We start from the raw sequence: 23464 nt of genomic DNA on the forward strand, positions 1-23464 counted from the left end.
TAGGAAGTGAAAAATTTGATGAATGTGAGTATATGACCCCTCATGTTTTTCCCTTAGCAAGGTGAGGAAAATAGGAAGAAGAACGAGCTGAAAGGGTCACAAAGGGGGTCGGGACAATCTGGCTATATACTTGAGGGGTGGGCCCCCAAAAGGGTCATTAGCACTATTCATCGTGAGCATTTTCTTTGAGATTTCTATAGAGCCTCAGTGAAAATGTCATGTAGATGAGAGAATAAGATGAGTAGGGTCGAGGAGTTGCACATTATGGTGAAGCAAGGCGAGCAACCAGAGCAAGTGAGTCCTGAACCATGTCATTTTAGTTGATTTTATGCATTTAATAAGGATTTTATGTTTTTGAGTAGCACATGAATCTGTGAGATGTGCATCATTCCTCAACCAGCATGTTTGTCCCATGGAAGATTTTCATGCTATCATCCGATAGACACGTTGGCATCCACTAGACATGCTAGCATCTCCAAGGTACACTAGTGTCTTGAAAATCATCTAGAGAACTGATTAAAATTTTATTCTGATGCAAACTTTGCCAGAGGTCCAAGAGCACACTTCTAGACATCTCCTTAGCCTACTACGAGAGAGAGAAAAGGAGATACTTGTAGATGATCACTAGTGACTATGGAGAGTGGGACTCTGGTGGGTATATCGCATGCTAGAGTTTTTCTTCCATGCACCGATATTGTGAGCTATGATGGAGAGGTGGGATGAAAACATGATGTCATTTCACCTACCCACAGGGGAGATGATGGTGACCTTGATAGATGTGTACCACATCCTTAGACTACCCATCTATGGTCGATGAGTCTCAATGACTATCTCATTAGCATGGGAGCTACAGGCACAACAGGAGTGGGGTCTAGGCAAAGTGATCTACATACGACCGACCATATCTACCTCCAAGCACCTGGCCAATAATGGAGGCTGATTCCACTAAATTGATAAATCATGATCATCATTATAGCACTATAGGTACTCACAAATGGATGGGGCTCAGAGCTAGTAACAGACTTTGTTCTGTTGGTCGAAGAGATGGAGGAGGAGGGTATTGTTTTCACATGGGGATGGAGTATGGTTGTGCACCTCTACTATAATCTCTCTTGCTACATTAACCATGAATTCTAGAGTGTAAGGAAACTTGCAGCCAACGTTATGACAATTTCCACATGATCCAATTTATATTTCAAAAAAATAATCGCATAGAATCCACATGCAAAGAATAGACAACATACCCATCAAATATGATACATGATATACCCTGGGAAAACCCTCATAAGGGAAAAAATCAGCCTTCAAAAGCATCCATAACCATGTATTATTCCATAGTGCAACCTTTACAAATACAACTATGAAATCCTTTGAAACTCTTTCCATTAACAAGCCATCAACAAGCACTCCATGTGAACAAGCATGTAACCACACATCCCATGCCATGCTTCCAACCTCCACAAATGCTAACCTACCTAATTGACCAACCCAAATAGGTATCCTTGTGGTTGTTTTATAATCACAAGATCCCACAAAACCACCAAGTGGTATTACATCAAAACCATGTGCTACAATATCATGTGCAAATACTATGGGCTATGTACCCCCTTGACCCCACATCTAATATTGGGTACTTTATTTTCTCTAATATTAAATAAATATAATATAATAATTTCAATGTTACAATACAACTCATCAAGTGTCCTCGAGTATATTCCCAAATAATCTCTACATGTTACATGTCTATGTGCAACATCCAATAAATATTGCATTACACATCCATGGGAATCTCACATAATAAATAAATATTCCAATTATAAACATTATTATGAAAGGTGTACAACACCTATTTTGCAAACATCCCCCCACTTGTTGTATACATTGCATGAGGGCCAATAAGTAACCATAACATGAATAAGGGAATAATCCCTCTAGCACATATACCATCATGGAATCCAAGTGTTCCATGTGCTCCATCAAGATACCAGCAACAAGAAACAAAGTGACCTCCATCTCATACATGAATTCTCCCACCCTTCACCATGCCATTTCCACTAGACATGGAAAAGGCCAGCCAAAGAGAAAGCCAAACAATCTATCACAACAAATGATAAGTCTCATATGAACTGATATCCAAACACAAACACTCAATCAAAATGTATCCAATGCATCGATAGCCATCAAGAACCAATAACCATAGCTGAAATAACACCCACAACTAGTGCTAATACATTCAACTATCCATACCTCCAAGGTATACATATCAAGTGAATCTCATATCATCAATATATACAATCTGTAACATGCAACCATAAGCTCTAAGTGTAATACCTATCACATATGTACATATATAAACTCCCACTACATAGGTAATATCAAATCTAAAATGAATCCACTAACAACATCACATAGAAAGTGTAACCATAACCATGTAGTATCAGGGAACATCCACAACAATATGAATAACCTTTAAATAAATAACCTGCAAGTATAAATCTCACCACAAGTCTCCATAACTCTCCCATGTTCTCCACAACCAACAAAAGAAAGAGATAAAGGAACCTCCATGTCATCTCCCACATGACAAATCATGAACACAAATTAGTGAGCACATAGGTCCAAACAACCTCAAACCAATGTAATGTGAAACCGAACATCCTAGAAGATAACCGAGACCAAAAAGAGAAACACTACAAATCAAAACCTATAGTATGTCCTTCCACATACACCTCTAAATGCTAATTGTTTCAAGTGGGATATCCTCCATAAAACCCCAAATGAGAATAGCATAACAACACCCACAAAAATTTTGTCGCTTGGACAAAACAAACATATATATTATGTAATCCACATGGATGTAAGCCTCTCATAACCAAGAAGATCAAACTAACACCATTACCAATCCAAAAGGAATATGCCCAATAAACCATCTCCCAAACTCAATAGTTAATGAATGTCATCATAATAATAACTCAAATGCATAAGGAGATAACCAATTCCAAACATCTCTCAACTAAATGCTCCGAAACTAACCATCAATCCATAGCTCGAGATCCATATCTATGAAAGATAAGCATAAACATAATGCACCTAAATGGAACAATGTGCAATCCCTCTCAAGTAGTAAACCACTGAGTAGACCAAGAGTGTGGAATGAGAATGCTCATCCAAGATATCCAGGTCATAATGACTCATCTAAGAACAATCTCCTCTCAAGTCTATATCAGTTGAATGCTCCTTGGTCTTCCTACTGAAAACACCAACCATCTAAACACATATCTCTAATCACAAGAGAATATCAGCATCATCTATGTCTACATGTATCCATGAGTGCCTATAACCAATCAATCCATGATAAAATCCAAATCAAGCATAGCACCATCATGAAGTAATCAAGCAAATGATCATGTACCCAATACAAAAGAGAACTACAAAGATCAATGTCAAATATCCAACTGCAAAATTAAGAACATAAGCATGACAACGTGATCTAAACATCTCGTCAAAAGAAATAACATGATCCATACAAACATATCAAATAAATGTACAATATCATGCCAAAACTCTAACCTAGAATCATGAGTGCATCATGGCATAATATCAGCCATCCTATCAAGAAAGGATAACATGTCAAATGAAAGCTTCCTAATTTCTTAGAAAGTTAGAGGACTCTAGTAAGGGGATTCTTTGTCATCTACTATCTTCTCAATTTTTTCTCCCATCCTATAGTTGTAGGGCTGGTCACTTTACATTTCTTCAAAGAAATTGAGCTATATTTATTATTTTCTTTCTTCTTTTTGTCTCTCTCATTTTTCAATATTAGATCCCACAATTATCATACCCACTATAGTCTTTCTCATCAAGGTATTTATGATCTTAACAAGTTTACATAGGTAAGTTTTAAGAGAGACAATCTTCTCCATAAAAACAAGCATAGCCCATGTAGTCATGAAAATTTTCAATATATCAAATCAAATTTAAAGTTTTTCAAACTTACCAAATACGATTTGCATGTTCTCATATTTAGTGGTTAGCTCTTCATTTTCATTTTTTTTGATAAACACTTATTCCTTCTATCCATTATTTTTGGACCTTTAAGAGATTCATCAAAATATAGTGGGTATTATAGGTTGGTGAGTGGGAAAGGGAATCTTTAGGAATGAGTTTCAAATATTTATTAGGATTCTCGAAACTCACATCCTCTTGTGTAGAGGATCCACCAAAATCTTCTTCTGCATCATTGGAGAGAATGGGCCTCTTAACAACCAAAACAACATTAACCATGACCAAAATTTTAGCCAATCCCATCGCCCTTCTTTCACACATTGATATTATAGCATCATCCTTACTAGTCTCCAATCCTACATATTGACAACCAGAGAAGGGAGTGAGTCAACACAAGGCTACTGGCATTTTTCTTTTAGTAGAACAAAAAATAACAGATTTTCCTTTATTTTAGGGAATAGGGAGTGAGATCTCTTAGCCTGGCTCCCCAGTCAAAGAAGATTTTATTTCTTTATTGAGGATTTTTTTTGCATTTTATGTGGAATAGAAGATTTTTTTCTTAAAACTTTTAGCTTTTAATGAAGAAATCACTTTCTACAGAGGCAATGTGCTTTCTACTACCCTCAATAGGAGGATGAGTAGGAATTTGATGGGAAGCAAAAGCATTTTGAGGGGGTATACAATTAAGGAGAGAGGTAGCCACAAGACAAAAGTTTTAGAGAGCATAAATAAGCCCCTAATTGAGAGGAGAGTAGGTTCCTTTAGTGGCACATTTTTGTAATGAATAAAATAGCAAAAGAAAAAGGAAATTTAATAGGATAGCTATGCCTAATATGATTCAAAAGAGGGAAGTGGTAACCAAGAATAGTAGAAACCCAACCTTCTAGGGTGAAATAATTTATCAAGTGGAAAAAATTGACTCCCCGCTGAGCAAGTAAATTATCACAGATGAACCTATTTTGATTCCTTTCAAGGTACTCTCCATCTTACATCATCTATATGAAATCCTCATTAGCATGCATATGCCTTAGGTGAGGTGCTTTCTCTCCTCATGCAATTGAAAATTGTGACTTGACCAATTAATTAATTCTTCAGACATTTCAATTATTACACCACCTACATGTGTAATACCTACCTAACCATCACATGCTAAAGCAGGTATTAAGATAGTGAACCTAATATTTAATATTAATGATGTAAGTAATGATTTAATAATTAGTATAGGTAGATATTTTTGTTAGATCTAGTGGTTATTGTGATGATTAGGGTCTCTATTTAATATGGTTGATTATTGATAGTAGCTTGATTATATTCAATGTATGTTGGATAGAAAGGAAAGATATCACATCATCTAAATAGATGAGAATGCATGTGATTTTAGAATCCCCTTCTAATAAATTAAATATTTTGTTTCTTATATGTATTTGAGGGTGCCTAGGTATAATCTGTAAATATCTTGACTCTGCATATTAGGAGGTGGTCTGCTATGATACTCTTTTAATGTTATAATGAGTAGTTGTCAAGTGGATTTTCTAACCTTTTTTAATACATGTTCTTCTTTGGAAAATGAATTTTGACATAGGGTAACCTTTTTCAAACCATTTCTTGATTATGTCTCTTTTGTAAAGTTATGTTGACTTAAGTGGCATGTTGCCTATTAGTGGTAGGTATACTCAGTTGATTTATTGAATGCTCCTTATGTATAATTTATTTATGTTTTAAGACATACCTATGTTATGATTATTTATATTTTAAGTACCCATGGGCAATATTAGGGTTTATTATTACAACTATGATTTCTTAGTGGTTCTGAGATAGTGAGGGTATAGAAATGGTATTAGGGTTTGAGACTTATGATCTATTAATGGCTATCTATGAGATGAAGCATCATGTTGATGATATAGTAACATATGTCTGGATGATTCTATTTGAGAATTGATTATGCTTACTAGTGCTATTTGTCATATGTATATATGGATGTATATGTGGTGTAGGTTCTTTGTGCTTTATTTTGATGCAGGCACCAGACATTGACTCCACTTGGCTTCATAGGTTTGAGCATGCCTAACAATCCCTAATCGTGGTAATGGAGATAGCACAAATGCCCAAGTTGACTTATCACTAGCCATTGTCTCATTCTAGGACAATCACCTTTGTTCTTGAGATTACCCATATAAATTGCCATAAAGAAAATATTTGTATTTCTTAGTCAATTCTCTTGGTTATGCGGTGAATGATGCTTTTATCTTGGTTATGCCATGTGCATTCATGTGTGGTATTTTAAAATATATTTGTGAGTTAATAGTATTATTTAAGGTGTTAGTATTTATTATTATTATTCTAATTATTTAATCATATGATATAAATTTATTTATATTAATACTATAATATTTGTTCTCCTTTTATTATTTATGAGCATAACATGTTAATGCATGGTAATGGAGATATAATATGTATATTATAATTTTAATGGTGTAATTATATTTGAGTGGGGAATAATTTTATGCACTGCTAATTGTTAATTATATGTTATTTTTATTAGTGGGAATTAATTGTCCATTTGTGAGTTTAAGCTTTGTTTTATGAGTTATTTTAAAAAGTTTAATTGTTGGGTTGGTTGAAATTATTGTACATGTTATTTGTGAGGGAATTTTATTATTTCATCTTGGGGTTTTTGGAGGGAGAGGGTCTGGTTATTGTTGGTTATTTATGGTTATTTTCTAGAGTTTCTATGGAGATATTGGGGAGATACATTAGGAGAGGGTTTGGAAGAGTTTTCCATTGACATTTGTGCAAGTTTGAAAGAGGTTATTTTGGAGATTTATTTGGCTGATTGATTAAACAATTTCGTATACTATTTGTTTTTGTTCTAGGCTTGTTGTTGGTTGGAAACTTCTAGTTGTGTGTGGATTTATTTTGTGCATCATTTCTCCTTCTTTCTCCTTTCTTTTTTGTTGTCCCTGCAGGACACAAGGTAGGGTTTGAAACCCCATTGATTGTTACATGATTTATCTTTATTTTGGAAAAGTAATAAAGTTTTTTCCAATTCATTTGATTGTAACTTTAAGTTTTTTTAATTTCTGGTCATGTATGTGTTAAAATGGATTTGATTTCATTCCACTCCTATAAGGTTTTCTTTGGATTATTCTTAGAACTTATGTTCACTTTAAATGAAATTTACTACTAAATAATTATTAAAGAGGGAAATGATGTATTTAGTGTATTTAAATAATTTGTGAAAGTGAATTTAAGTTCTTGTTATATGTGTGTTTCTTTGTATTGAAAAGCCCTCTCCAAATGGAGTTTTTAAGCTCTCTTTTTTGGATTTTTGTGTCTTGGTGGTCAATTAAAGAGATTTTTGGAAGGAAAATAGGCCTCTCTCAAATGGGTCTTCACTTGTTTCCACTTCTAGGGCATTATTGATACCCAATTAGAGCCCCCAAGTGACATATGTCTAGATTCTAGTGACATGTGCAAGCTCTATGTTTTGAGTTTGTTTGATCCCAATTGAGGTCTGCAGGTTTCTAGGTGGATTCTAGAGGCTTAGGTTGAAGTTGTACATTTTTTTGTTTGTTTGTGGGTCTGTAAGGTCTATTTTGAGTTTATTTATGTTTTCATATTTTTCTCCTATACTTGGTTATATCTGTTTTTAGTTATTACTACATTTTAAAGTACCTTCATTGATGTAACTATTAAATAATATTAGGAAGGATTTATGTATAAAACTGATTCAATTTGCAGATCATGATTCATGTGTGATTCATTTGAGATATCTATATTGTTGATTCCTATCCTTCCTTGGAATGAAACCATAGGTTAGAGGTGTCTAGGGGCATTTTAGGGGTTGTAGCTCTCAATGGGGGTCGAGCTCCTAAAGTGGCTGCCAGGGTAACTCATTAATAGTTCTATAAACAAGTGATAATATAAAAAAATAACCAGGGGGAAAATACAAATTTATCAAGATAATTATGATGCCCTACCCATGGCATTGAGTGCTCATTTATACTAAAAATGGTATTAGGAAGTTTTGGTTGTACAAAGGGTGTTGACCTAGCATGATTGAACTTCCTTGTCCTCATGAAAGGATTATTCGGTTTCTCATGAGATGTCAATTGGGGGCGAGGGTCTAGCGAGACTACCATGGTAACCCATGTGGAGACTATGTAATGACACTCTTTGATATATGTATTCTAGAACCCTATGCTATGTGGTTGTGTTACGATCCTGTAGTGGAACCATGTTGTGGTGTGTCCTATTTGTCCATGCGTATCCTTTATGTTTCCTTGGATGTTGGTGTCATCGACTTACTTTTCTTGTGTTGTGTGGGGTCTTGTGTCTATCTCTGGAGCATGATGGGGTGGACCTAAGGGGTCCACATGGCCGAGTGGTTGTTTCCAACCTGCATTGATGATTGGCAGACTTGTTCATGTGTATTAAATGGACCATGCATCTTCTTTCCAGTATCTCTTATTTCATGATGTAAATGGTTTAGTCAATTTATAATAAGAGGATTTTTATCCTTGGACATTATTGTAATTATCACAATATTATTGCATTGTAGACATTCCTTATGGAGATTGATGTAATGTAATTAAATGTAATCATAGTGTAGTGTTTAAGTGGTTCAGTGTTGGTATTGGCTACTCTTATATGAGCCGATGTTTATCATTTCTTATGTAAAAGGTTATCATAGGAACATTTGTTTGGAACTTAAAATGAAGCTAGTGATAAATGCAGACGTTCTTATGTTATGCAATAGTATTGCTAGTTTTTTATAGTTTAAGATTCTTAGATATTATTTAGAGTGTTGCATAGGTAGAGATGTTAGGGAACCAGCAAGAGGACATAGTTTCAGTGAATATTTATCTTCTTCTTATGCACCTCTTATAGATAATCTCTTGATGTGTTAATAATTGTAATGTGGTTTGTTTAAAAAAAAATTTATTACTATGTTTATTTTGTTAGATATTTGTTGTCCTCTAGGGTTCCTTAGTGAGACATTACAACTAGTATTAGAGTCCATGTTTATACACTACATATCCTAGTTAATTTTATTTCCCTTAGTCATGTATGGTGTGTTGCTGTGGAAAGTTAGTCATAGTACTTGTCTATGTGCTTTTTCCCTTGGATGCATTCATGGGAAAAAGGTCATGAAGAACTTGGAGTTTTTTTTATTATGTTTGGTGGTGCTATCTCTTCTTGGATTATAGTTGTTTATTGACATTATATGTATTTTTCTACTGTGTACGCTCTAAATGTAAGTAATCATTGATTTGTTTTATCTGGACTTGAGTTGCCTTGCTATATTTAGTGTTTTCTCAGATGTAAAGGATACTATTAGACATATCGATGATCCTAGTTATAGAATAAAACAAAAGAATGTGTACCCCTTAATTTTCTGAGGCTATGTATGTTTAAGATGATGCATTGTAATAAGATCATTCTTATTAACTTTACTATATTGAAATGAAGAATTGTTTCCCTATGGCTAATTAAATAAAGTGCTTGCCTATACTTGGGGACATGTTTAAATTATGTTTGGCATGTATCGTGATGAATGGAAGATGAACTTGATTTAATATAAATATTGCTTGTTTGGTGTCTCTTTCTCTCTCTCCCTCTTCTCTCTGTCTAAATATATAAATTGAAAAGCATTCTACTTGGTGGGTATTTTGTACTAATTAGGTTATTTGAGTGTTTACCTAGGAAAATGATTTGATATGTACAAAATAAATTATTGATTTAAGCCAACCTTAGGTTAAGGACCTAAGTTCCCAATTCCATTCATGACCCTATATATAAATGAGTAAATTAGATGAATTTCATTTGCATGGATAATGTTAGAATATCTCATGAAAGATTATACTAGTATATCATGTTATAGGAAAAGTGATGAATGTGAGGTAAGGGTGATGCATTGAATGTTAAGAAAGCATTCTTATGAAAGAAGAATTCATCCTTTCATGTTCTTGTTTGATTGGAAAGATGAATTTCTTTAACTATGTAAGATTTCTCCATGCTTTTAGGAAATATGTATGTTGTGTTTGATCAAGAAAATATGCTAAGAAATGGAGTTATTATTTTCTCCTATTTAGAACTTGGAAAGGTGTGCCTATTCCATTAACTTTTAAAAAATGAATGATCGTATAACATGTTATTCAATGATTTATTTCCTTATAAGTTGCTAATTTTATGAAGTTAATTATTGTTAATGTTTTTTTTTTAGGCAAAAGTAGCAAGCCACTGAGATATATATATATATATATATATATATAAGAAAGATAACTAATTCAAGAGCTCAATAGGGAAAGAACCAAGAAGAAAACCCTATATCCTTGCTCAGATACAATGGAGAAAGAGAAAATGGAGCTATAAGAAGGAACCTCCCAAAAATCCTAAGAGAAAGATGAGATCTACCCATAGTACAAACCTCATAGAGGCCAAAATTTAGACTAGTGGAACTAAATAAATCCAAGAGAACTCTTAAAAACTGCCCCCACAACCTATTATCATTGATCTTGAGGAACAAAATTCTGGATGTCAAAGCACTGTGGAGCTACCACAACCGGTTACCGGTGGGCATATGTGTATACCGGTCAACTACAGAAAATGGAATGTTACTGGTTGAGTTATACCAAAACTATAATACCGGTATGTTTTCCTATTCACCGGTTCATAAGAGAGCCTCCATTACCAATACTACATTGTAGATTTACAATGTAACTCCACCATCAATTTTATTATATCAGTTGCATTCACCAAAGAGACCAACACCTGACATCGGTGAGCAGATGTGAATACTGGTACATGGAAGTTGCTAGTGACCAAATGTGAATACCGGTCCACATAAGAAAACACCAATGTAACCAGTGGTGTTATACCGAAACTTAAATACTGATATGATAACTTATTTACCTATTCACAAGAGAACCTCCAATATCAATACAGTACTAATTATTGTTAATGCTATATATTGGAAAAGAGATCAAATGTGATATTAATAGGATATTTTGTAAGTTATTGTTATGAATTAGTGTGGTGTCTTATAAAAGGAGAATGTGTTTCTAATAGATATTCCTTGGTGTTTAGTTTTATATTATGTAAAACAAAGTGAATGTTATTCTAGAAAGAAAATTATCTTGGATGCTAGGAGTATCTGTAATTGGAAAAATTATATTAATTTTTTTATTCATGTGGAAAGTGATGAAATTTCTCTCATATTAGATATTAATATTGTTATAAGATAGGTACTACCTGTAAATGTGAATATCTAGTACTAGTGCATTTTTTGGGTGTTGTGAATTACTAGTATTCGCTTTGTGTACCATGGGATGGTGACGTATGTAATCACCCACAGAGTTTAACTTTTTCTTATGGGTGTGAGAATACCATACCATCTATGTGTTGTTTTCTTGTTTTTTACTTCAACCCTCAGGTTGTTGATAAGTCATCTTGTGAAGGGATAGTAGCACTAACAATCTCCTTAGGTTGCACGAGAATGATGTACGAGTAATGGTAGTATGAAGCAACCTTAGCTTCCCCATCTTGAGGAAAGTACTCACTACTTCCCCTTTATGTTGAACCCCTTTGTGTGGTTCATATGATCTTATCCTATTCCCTTAGTTATTGAGTGTGGTGTTAGCAAATCTCTATTTTGTTGAGGATTCATGTACATATATTTGTTGAGTATCGATCTCATTGGAGAGCATATTTGAGACATTGTTCCCTCTTTCCTCATTCAGTGGCTAGTTTTAGTCACATAGTGATGTAACATAGAAATTTTAATGATTTCTTTCATCTTGCTTGTGAGGGCTAGCAAATTTATTTATCCTTATTTGTGATGGTTTAGCCACTAGTTGTGAATCTTTTGAGCTTTTGTTTTTGTGCCCAAATTTAATTTAATGTTGTCAAGTCTTGGTATTTTCCTTACTTATTATTTAAATTGATAATTTGTTCTCTTTTCTCTTTCATTTATGAATGTTGGTGGATAAACAAGTCGATCTTTACTATTTTGGAATGTTGGTCTGGTATTGTAATTTGACTCCTCTCTGAGGATGTATGAGGTAGACTTGGTTGAGTGTATACGAGGAAGCATATATAGGGAACCTTGAGGATGGGGTATGTGAGGCTACTATGCAGCTAGAATCAACTATCCACCTAAGTGTGGTGACTATCTCTTGGAGGCTAACCACATTACACCAACAACGGATGGGCATCGTGGTCTTGTGTCGACGGTCCCACCATATGTGTGTGTGGCCTAACACCCGAAATCCACTAAGTGAGAGTTATAGATTATGGATCTCAAACTATAGGTGATGGTTGTTGGATGCTCTCTATGATCGAGCATGGTTATTTGTCCAAAAGGACAAGCCCACTTATGTAGCTCCTTGTGATGTGTATGTTTTGGTGATGTGGATGAGCATGTATGTGTGTATTGTTTATAAAAATGCTTATCTATTTATGTTATTGATGTATATGTTCTTAGAAATATATTATTTTTATTGAAGGGTGTAAATATATTGTATTTATTGTGCCCCATGGATACCAATGTTATTATACATTTTTTGAATTTGAAAGTATATCATGGTAGAATGTTTACGATTAGTGCTTACTATACTTGAGTTAGCGAAGAATGATGTAGTCTACTTCTTATTATGAGTAATTTATAAAATTTTGAATGTTTGAAGACAAAAGAAATCTTATTTTACTACCATGTTTAAAGCTAGTAGTTTATGATATGATAGTAAATTAATGGATTTTGATGTTACTCTATATTGGTTAGCCATTTATATGAGTGATTTAGCTATGTTGTTGCATATATCCAAGAAAGGATTCATATTTGAGATTGGATAAAGAATTTTTAGGACTAGTGTGTGTTATGTTTTCATCTTAGCTTTTGTGACTTCTAGGAGTAAGTCAAATCCAAGGGGTGGATGATGTAATACCTCTCTAATCCTCACATACTAAAGCAAGTATTATGATATTAAACCTATACTTTAATATTGATGATGTAAATAACAAAGTAATAATTAGTGTAGGCAGAGATGTTTGTTAGATCTAGTGGTTATTGTGATGAATAGGGTTTCTACTTAATATGGTTAATTATTGGTAGTACCATGGTTATGTTCAATGGATGTTGGATACAAAGTGATTATATCATATCATCTGAATAGATGAGAATACATGTTATATTAAAATCGCCTTCCAATCCAATTAATAATTCTTTGCTTATATGTATTTAACGAAGCCTAGGTATAATCTGTAAATATCCTAATTGTTCTTCTATGAAGTGGTTCATTATGATACTCTTTTAATTTTATAGTGAGTTGTGTCAAGTGGATTTTCTAACCTTGTTTACTACATGTTAAATTGCATGGGAAATTAATTATGATCTATGGTATTACATTTTTGGGACTATAACCTTTTTGTAGTTATATTGACTTAAGTGGCATGTTGCCTATTACAGGTAGGCATACTCAATTGATTTATTTAAGATTGCTTATGTATAATAGATTTATTCTTTAGGAAATGGATATGTTATTATGATTTATATTTTAAGGAACCATTGGCAATATTAGGGTTTATGGTTACAATTATGATTTCTTAGTGGTTTTGATATAGTGAGAGTATAGCAATGGTATTAGGGTTTGAGACTTATGATCTATTAATTCCTATCTATGAGATGAAATATTATGTTTATGATATATTATGCTATGATGTACTTGTAAAGTAAAAAATTGGACACTAGTGGTTTCCCACCTAGGAGAGAGAAAGGAAACCACTAGGATGATTTTCACTTGATGCAAAAATGCACTTTACATTCAAAAGAGGGATTGAATCCTGTCAATTCAATTCCAAGGGAAATAATGATGTGAATGCTAAGTGGATTGCAAGTTTTGGAATGTAATTTTCCCTCTTTTGTAAATATATATGTTGACTTGTTGACTATACAGAAAAGGAAGACAAAATGAATGAAATAAGGAGCTACCAATTCGGGATCACGTTGTAACTTCAACTCTGAGATATTTAGACTAACACAAATCTACCCTACAAATTTGGAGAAAAATCATTAGGACCGTGGCTAAGTTATGCACGGTCATCCGAAAAATCCGCGAGTCGAAAGGGTTTTTTCGTCTCTACAAATGTAGCCTAAATTTCCAATTACAGTTGTGCACCTGCAACCTCCACACATAAAAGAATGAAAGAAGGGTTGTGGATAGGGGTTTTCCTTCATTAAACCCCAGTTGAGGAATCAACCTTGAAAAAAAGTAATTGTAAATGCTTAAATGTAAATAATCAAAATGTATACCTTGTAGATCTACAATTTGTTGATGATGATTGCTTTGCTTCTTGAATGTAATCACAAGTGCTACATAAAATGGCATGTAACATGAAAAAATCATAATGTACACACACACATGCTTGCAAATGAATGTTGTAATGTTTCTCCAATGGATGAGTAAAGAAGACACATGAAGAAGAACACTTGATGGATGCGTAAAGACTTGAACACTTGAATGCTTGATGATGATAATGGAGACCTTCCACTTGTTTTCCTAATTTTTCGCTTATGCAAATGAGAGCACTGAATCCCATTTTATAATTGCCTTGGAGGGTTAATTATCCCTTCACCAAAGGCTGACATAGAGGGGGGAATTTAATTAGAAAAAGATAATTTAGGTCCAAGGGTCATATGGACCCATTTCGGGGCCACACAAAGAGGGAGGACAAGGGCACCACGCCCCTATCCAAGGGGGACATGGGCACCACACCCTTTTCCTAAGGGGACAAGGGCATGGCGCCCCTGTCCTGTCCTATTTTGGGGCTTGCACATGGTCATGAGATGACACAAGGGATGAAATAGGAGGAAACCTGGAAGAATAATGTAGAGAGGGGTCCCAATTGAATAGGGAGATGTAGTCACTAGGGCGAGGACCTAAAACACAATCAAAATTACAAGGATCGCAATTTTATGATGCTATAGTACTAACATATGTTCAGATGATTCTATTTGAGAATTTATTATGCCTATTAATGCTATTTGTCATATGTATATATCAATGTATATGTTGTGCAGGTGTTTTGTGCTTTGTTTTGATGCAGGTACTAGGCATTGACTCTACTTGGCTTCACATGTTTGAGCATTCCTAACAATCCCCGATGGTGGTAATGGAGATAGCATAAATGCCCAAGTTGACTTAGCCTTATCCATTGACCCATTCTAGGACAATCACTCTTGGTCTTGAGATCACCCGTTCGAATTGCTACAATGGCAATATTCATATTCCTTAGTTAGTTATGTTGGTTATATAGTGAATGATACTTTTATCTTGGTTATGTCATGTGCATTCATGTGTGGTATTTTTAATTATATAAATATGAATTGATAATATTATTTTAGGTGTAATTATTTATGACTATTTATATTATTGAACTATTATTATTATTTAATCATATGATACAAATTTACTTATGCTAATACTATAATATTTGTTCTCCTTCTATTATTTATGAGCATAGCATCTCAATGCATGGTGATGGTGATATAATATGTATATTATATTTTAATGGTGTAATTATATTTGAGTCGTGAATAATTTTATGCACTAGTAATTGATAATTATATGCTATTTTTATTGGTGGGAATTAGTTGTGCATTTGTGTGTTTAAGCTTTGTTTTATGAGTTATATTAGAAAGCTTAATTATTGGGTTGGTTGGAATTCTTGTACGTGTTCTTTATGAGGGAATTTTATTATTTAATCTTGGGGTTTTTGGAGAGAGAGTGGCTAGTTATTTCTAATTATTGATGGTTATTTTCTAGAGTTTCGGGGGAGATATTGGGGAGATATGTTGGGAGAGGACTTGGAAGAGTTTTCCATTGATTTTTGTGCAAGTTTGAAATGGGCTCTTTTGGAGATTTATTTGGGTGATTGATTGAAGAATTTTATAGATTATTTATTACTGTTCTTTTCTTGTTTCTTGTTCGAAACTCCTAGTTGTGTGTGGATTTCTTCCATGCATCTTTTCTCCTTTCTCATTTATTTTTTGTTGTCTTGGCAGGACTCGAGGTAGGGTTTGAAACTCCATTGATTTTTACATGATTTACCTTTCTTTTGGAAAAGGCATAAGGATATTTTTAGTGCATTTAATTATAATTTTAAGTGGTTTTAATTATTGGTCATGTATGTGTTAAAATGGCTTTGATTTCATTCCCCTTCTCTAAGGTTTCCTTTGGTATATTCTTAGAATTTATGTTCATTTTAAATAAAATTTTCTTTTAATTGATTTTGAAAGAGGGAAATGATTTATTTAGTGTATCTCAATGATATCCAAAAGTGATATTAAGTTCTAGTTATATGTCTATTGCTTTGTGTTGAAAAGCCCTCTCCAAATGGAGTTTTTAAGTAGCTATTTTTGGACTTTTGTATCTTGTAATCTTTTGTTGTATCTTGGGGGGAGATTAAAGGGATATTTGGAAGGGAAACAGGCTTTTCTTAGATGGGTCTTCTCCTATTTCCACTTCTTGGGCCAATTTTAAGCCCAATTAGATCCCCCAAGTGTCCCCTTTTCAACTATGTAGTTCTTGTTTCATATGCACAAATACATTGAATAAATATGTAAATACAGTCAATATATGTGTATTTTAAAGTGTCAAATGCATAGAATCTGATTCCACGTATGTAGTTTCAAGTGCCATCTGCATAGGTTCTTTGTTTTTAGTTTGTTTGATCCTGATTGGGATCCGTTGGCTTTTGGGTGGATTCCAGAGGATTGAGTTGAGATTGTCCACTATTTATTTTTTCTATTTGGGGAGGTCTCTAAGGCATTTTTTGAGTTTATTCATGTTTGTATATCTTTCTCCTATACATGTTTGTATGTATGTTTAGTTGTTACTAAATTTCGAAGTACCTTCATTGATATAATTAATAGATAAGATTAGGAAGGCTTTATGTATGAATTTGATTCAATTTTCAGAGCATGTGATTGATTTAATATATCTATATTAATTATTCTTATCCTTCCTTGGAAGGAAACCCTATGTTATAGTTGTGTAGGTACAATTTAGTGGGAGTGGCTCAAAATGGAGGGTGGGGCCGTAAAGTGTCTACAAGGGTAACTAATTAAGAGTTCCTTAAACAAGTGATGATATAATAGATGAACCAGGGTGAAATACGCATTTAACAAGATAACTATGAGTTATCATTTGGGCTAAGGAAGGGATTGGAAAAATGTTTCATCTAAGAGACATTGATCTACCATGATCAAAATTCCTTGTCCTCATGAAAGGATTATTTGGTTCGATATGACTTATCAAATGGGGGTCAGGGTCTAGAGAGACTATCAAGGTAACCCATGTTGAGGCTATGTGGTGAAACTCTTCCCTATATGTACCCTAAACCCTATCCTTGGCCAAGTTTTCTTGTGTTGTGTGGGGCCTTGTGTCTTTCTCCAAAGCATGGTACGGTGGACCTAAGGGTTCCACATGGTTGAGTAGTTCTTTCCAGACTCAATTGGGGACCAGTGGACTTATTCATGTGCATCGGATGGGCCATATATCTTCTTTACAATATCTCTTATTCCATAATGTAGATGGTTTAGTTGATGTATTAGTAAAGGATTTTTGTCTTTGGATATCATTGTAATTGTAACATTATAATTGTATTGTGGATACTCCTTATGGAGATTGATGTAATGCAATTAAATGTAACCAAAATTAACGTAATCTGAGACTAGTGTTTAAGTGGTTCAATGTTGGTAACAACTAGTCTTATATAGATGGATGTTTATCATGTTTTATGCAAAAGGTTATCATAGGAATACTTCATTTGATTTTCAAATGATCTGAGTGATATTGGTAGACATTCTTATGTTATGCAATGGCATTGTTAGTTTTTTATGGTTTAAGATTCTTGAATATTGTTTAGAGTGTTGGATAGGTAGAGACATTAGGGAACCTGGAAGAGGACTTAGTTTAAGAAAATATTTATCTTCTACTTGTGCACTTGTTACAAATAATCTCTTGATGATTTAATAATCATAATGTGATTTTCTTAAAAAAAAATTGCTATGTTTATTTTGTTAGATAGTTGTTGTCCACTGGGGTTGCTTAGGAAGGCATTACAAAATACACATGTCCTTTATTAATGATATTCATGAATTGGAAGGAGAGATCACCATCTCTTCCTTTCATGGATTTGAAAAAGGAAGTATGACCCCCTCTCTCAAATATTGCCCAGGCCTCTATAATTTTCTTCGATGGCACATAAGTAATGGATTCCACACATAGATGATAGAAACCCATTTTAGTTTACTTAAGAAATTGAATGCTCACAACAATGAACACATCACTTAACATCATTGAAATTTAAATAGTAGACTTGCAGGAGACATTGTTCAAAATGTTTTCTAAACAAGCCTTAATCTTTCTTATTAAGAAGTACATCATTAAAATAGGAAGCCCATGATTGACATGTGGGAGTATATCTTCCCCTATCATCATTAATATTATCTGATTTCACATTGCTTGAGAGATCAAATTCAATCTCTTAATGGGGATTTTCATACCCATAACAAGCATTTGTAGTCATCATTAGGCTCTTATTGAACATATATAGAGAGGGAAAATGCAACAAAGAAACCATGTTATAATGATGAAGAATTTAAAAATGAGTTCTTTTATATCCTTTTTCTCTTCTCCTTCACCAATGCAACCATTAACTATGTTTTGCCAATTTAAATCAATTTGATAGGTATTATTCATCTTAGGGACCTTCACATGATCATGGCTAGCCCTCATCAAATAGTTATAATTAATAATCACGTTGATTGAATTTAACCAGGTGCTTTATGGCATGATTATTAACAAAGCTTTGCCAATATTTGAACAAAATTTTCCTTTGAAACCTCCAGTACTTTGATTCATTAATTTATAATCTAAAATTAAAGAGACCATCCAATAATTTATTAACTTCCATAGAGGTGTGAGAAATCTTCCACTTGGATAATGAGAATAACATCAATTTTTGTCTTCAATCAAGTCTCCTATTTTCCAATGGGGGCGGGGGGGGGGTGGGGTGGTTGTGTGACGAAGAAGAAATTAGGTAGGTTGACAACCAATATAGAATCCCCTTTTATCACCACTTTCTAAAAGCGATAATACACAACACTAATATAATGTTCAAATTGGCAAATGAAACATATTCCTCATAAAAAATACATTCTACTAATAAACCTCACTAAACCATTTTCTTTTTTTTAAAACCTTGTTACAATCATTTGCCATCACTATAGATTGATTCCAAAACTCTAAATATAATCTTGTTTATTCTTTATCTAAGTAATAAAGAGTTGTACACAAATATATTCCACTCTTTTCCATTTTAAGATTTAACGAAAAAGGATTAATATAATTTTTTAGATTTATTTAACTACCAATATAGAGGACAAGTCATAGGCTGAATATCTTTGATTACGAGCTAATGACTAAGGGTTCTCAATTCTATCAAATTTGCCCAAGGCACTATCCCAGCCTCATCTCTTATGATGTCAAAGCCTTGCACTCAACAAGACTTGATCCATTCTTGACTCATTAGAACAATTCCATTTTACCAAGAATCCTTTGACATTTTCTTTCAAAACTCGTTTTAAAATTGAAGCAAAATTTAATAAGAGAAAGTCATTTGGCATCATGTTTTTAATAATTTTTGTCGGAAAAGATAACATTACCCACTGAAATGGGAAACCGACGTTTTTGGTCTTACGATACCTCGTTTAAAAGGTCTGATATTGACTTTTTCTCAGATCTAACCTAAAAAAATTAATATTCTACACGATATCATTATTCTATTAATGCCACCCAATAGATGACTGACTAATGTCCTCCACCTACGGATTCCCAAAATTATGCTGTAATTGAAACGTCCTTAGGGCATACTTGGGCGACCTCCGGTTTTAGGAAAAGCGGTCGTATGATATAAGATACGGGAAAAGGAAAGAGATAGTGGAAGGCCGCATGTTCATGGCTAATATACTTCTACAGGGGGACAACACTTCACGTGGTCTGTCAGATCGTGGGGACCTCCATGGATTTAGAGCAAAATTTTGGAGATACTATTAAAATTTCAGTAGAACAACCTGAGCCATATATTTGATCCGCTATCTCTATAGCTTCGCCAAATCTAATTGTCATATCAGATCGTTCCTTAGCTAGCCAATGGAAGAAAAAGGAGTTGGTAAAGCCAACAGCGGTAAATGTGAATTTCAATGCCTGGTTATATTAAACCCATAAAAGAATGCCTTGCGGCACAAAGATCTGACTAAAAGAGTATTGTACTACTCTTCTTGCCTCTTCGGATACCGTGCGTACGAGGAACACGCCAGGGCGAGATCCATCTTCAGCGTTTTTCTCCAAAGTCTTTTTCTCTTCTGTAAGACGCTATCCCTAATTTTGCTTTGCGAAGACTGAACTGCTTCTGAGATCTGGTTAACTGATTAGATGGACTTTTGTTGTTTTCAGCTGGATGGGGCGGGGAAAGATAGAAATAAAGAGGATCGAGAACCGAACAAATAGGCAGGTGACGTTCTCGAAGAGGCGAAGTGGGCTGATAAAGAAGGCGCATGAACTGTCGGTGCTTTGCCAGGCAGAAGTGGGTCTCATCATTTTCTCCAGCCGAGGGAAACTCTACGAGTATGGCAGTCACGGGTATGTATCTGTATTCACCTTCAACTCTTTCACCTCACCTTCTCATTTTTAGGGTTTCCAGTCCCTCTATTACCTTGTTTATCACCTAGGGTTTTATTTTTGAAAGTAAAATTTTAGAATTGTATGCAGGATAAGTGCGGCCTTGTCTAATCTGCTTGGCAATTGCTTAAAATCAATGGTATTCCGAGTAGTTTGGTTTTTTATAATATGTTTCTGAACAAAAAAATTCACAAACTGGTTTACAGAAGGGCCTGTCTGGTTTAGCAGATCCTTGAAATTCCCAAAAAAACAAAGAGAACACAAAGTAGTAGGGTGATCCCGTTGGAAAGTGAATCGTACCCCTAAACATTCCACAGAGGGGCTATTTATAGATTCAACAAATATCCATTTTCTTATTTTTGGCCTCCATTTTAGCCGGCACTTTTATGGAAATGCTACCATAGGGTTTTGCAAACAATTCTTACAATTAATATTATGGGAAGAATGTTACAAGCTGATTGAACAACATTTTAGAAAGGCACAGACATTTATGTCTATTAGATTCTTTTGGGAAAATCTAGTTTATATCGTTCTCAATTAGAGTATCATTTAGCAACATAAATAGTTTATACTATATTTTATAGGAATCCAGCAACAATAAAGAATTTTCAAACCTATATTTCTGATGGTTACATTAAAATAAGAATAATCATAAGATGACATGGATAGCTTTCACCCAAATCAATTATTCATAGACCAAAAAACAACAATGAAATAAAGATTATGTGAAACTTCTCAACCATTTTTTGCCAATATTGTTCACCCAATAAGCCCAAACTATGATCTTTACTGTGTCATAAATGTTAGATCTTTTGTAATTGTACATGCAACTTTATTTTTAGGAAATATTAATGCAAGGTATACATTACTTCCAAAAACATCTAAATCTGCTGTAGATAAAATTGAAAGGTACCTACCAAAATAGTTATAAAATATATTTTATATCATAAAGTAAAACCAGAATGAGGATATTTCTTTGTACAAAAGAAATATAATAAAACAAGTATTACTTAATTATTATTATTTTGATATGTTAATCTATGATAAGTATTTTATAAATTTCCACAAAAGTAATTTCAAGAGATATAAAGATTAAAGAAATAATAGTAGCAATAATTTCTTCATTATATATTTTTCAATTTGATTCCTAAGATTATATAATCGTTATGGGAGTTTAAGAAAGAAGATTTAAAGAACATAAAAAAAAATAATTACTTGTTTCTTAAGATATGGTCACTATTTAATTAGTGTTATTTGTTAGTTTTTTGTGAATTTGATTAGTAAGATTGTTTGGTTAATGTGGATTTAAGAAAGAAAATTTAATAGCAACAATAAAATATTTATTATTTATTTGTCAAGATATAAAATTTGATGATTATAGATTTAACAAAGAAGAATTAAAAATAAAAATATTTTTTTAATTAATTTATCAATTAGATTAATAAGATTTTTTTGTTTCAAAATGAAAACTAAATATTATTGAAAGGGATTATTTAGAGTCACAAGACTAGAATGCATTGAAAATATCAAAGAAAAAATATAAAGAAGAATGATTTGTTAGAAGACATTAATCTAAAAGTGTTTTAGATATAATTTTATTTCCTATATTTTTATTGCAAGAAAGCTTGTAACACCTTTTAGTCCTTTGACTCCACCTACCATGGTATTGATAAAGTGTTTCGTTAGAAAAATGAGAAGAAATTGAAAAATAAAAATATAGGGAGAATATATGTTATTTTTAAGTTCAAGTGTAACACATTGTTAAAATTAATTTATAGAAAATTGAAAAATTAAAAATAATATAATATATATATATATATATAATTTAAATTATTTTAAAATTATAGAAAAAATTCATTCAATAAAATTAAGAAATTCTAAGAGAAATCTATCCAAAAATAATTGATTAAGAAAACATGAATGGAATTGTTATTTAACCATTTTCTTTTCAAATTCAAGATGAGTCATGTTTCTATGAAGATACTTCATAAAATAATGAAAATTAAGAAGAATATTAAATTATAAAAATACAAATAAAGGGTATGAATAGAGAGGATATATAAACAAGCACAACAATAATAACATACCTACAAAAGATAGACATAAACTCCATGAAATAAGTTATGAAGGTATATTTTCATAGTATTTAGTGATTGCCTATTCATCATTATATTATTTTATCAAATGGATGTGAAGTCATAACGATTCTACAGTATTATGAAAAAAAAATTAAGTGGAATGTACACTTGAATTTGAAAAAGAAGTCTATATATTTATTGAATAAATTTTAGAAAAGTCATTTTTTTATTCTAAAATAAACGAAAAAGAATATTATGAATAAGGGGAGCTTTGAGCTAAAAAGGGCTAAATAATTACACCATAAAGTTTATTATTAGTGAGTAATAAAAAATATAGATGTTTCTAGATAAATAAGAAATATATTAATAAAGAATATATAATATATTTAGTTTATGTCTTTTTTTATTAGATTTAAAAGATTTTCATTTACTTTACTTTTATAGAGTTAATAGTAAAATTATTGTTTTTAATATATATTAACAATGATATACAAAGAATTTATAAATATAAATATAAATGTAAATATTAAATTTTTTTTTTTTGTGCTCAATACTTTTTGTCTATATATTTTTAGTAGAGTAGTACAATTTTAATAAAAATTTACTGTTTCCTTCAATGATGTGATCTTAAATCAAAAA

General features: G+C 32.8%; 1 protein-coding gene across 1 annotated transcript in view; it reads left to right on the forward strand.

Moving 5' to 3' along the window:
• LOC131030203 (truncated transcription factor CAULIFLOWER D-like) overlaps positions 1–20925 on the forward strand; it is a 45039-nt gene extending 24114 nt beyond the window's left edge. Inside the window, exons 3-4 of the mRNA XM_057960916.1 lie at positions 20523–20708; positions 20838–20925. Of these exons, the coding sequence (XP_057816899.1) occupies positions 20523–20708; positions 20838–20925 (274 nt within the window). The remainder of the gene's footprint in view (positions 1–20522; positions 20709–20837) is intronic.
• Positions 20926–23464: the final 2539 nt, after the last annotated feature.

This window comes from Cryptomeria japonica, chromosome 9 (genome assembly GCF_030272615.1).
Source record: "Cryptomeria japonica chromosome 9, Sugi_1.0, whole genome shotgun sequence".
Taxonomy (NCBI): domain Eukaryota; kingdom Viridiplantae; phylum Streptophyta; class Pinopsida; order Cupressales; family Cupressaceae; genus Cryptomeria; species Cryptomeria japonica.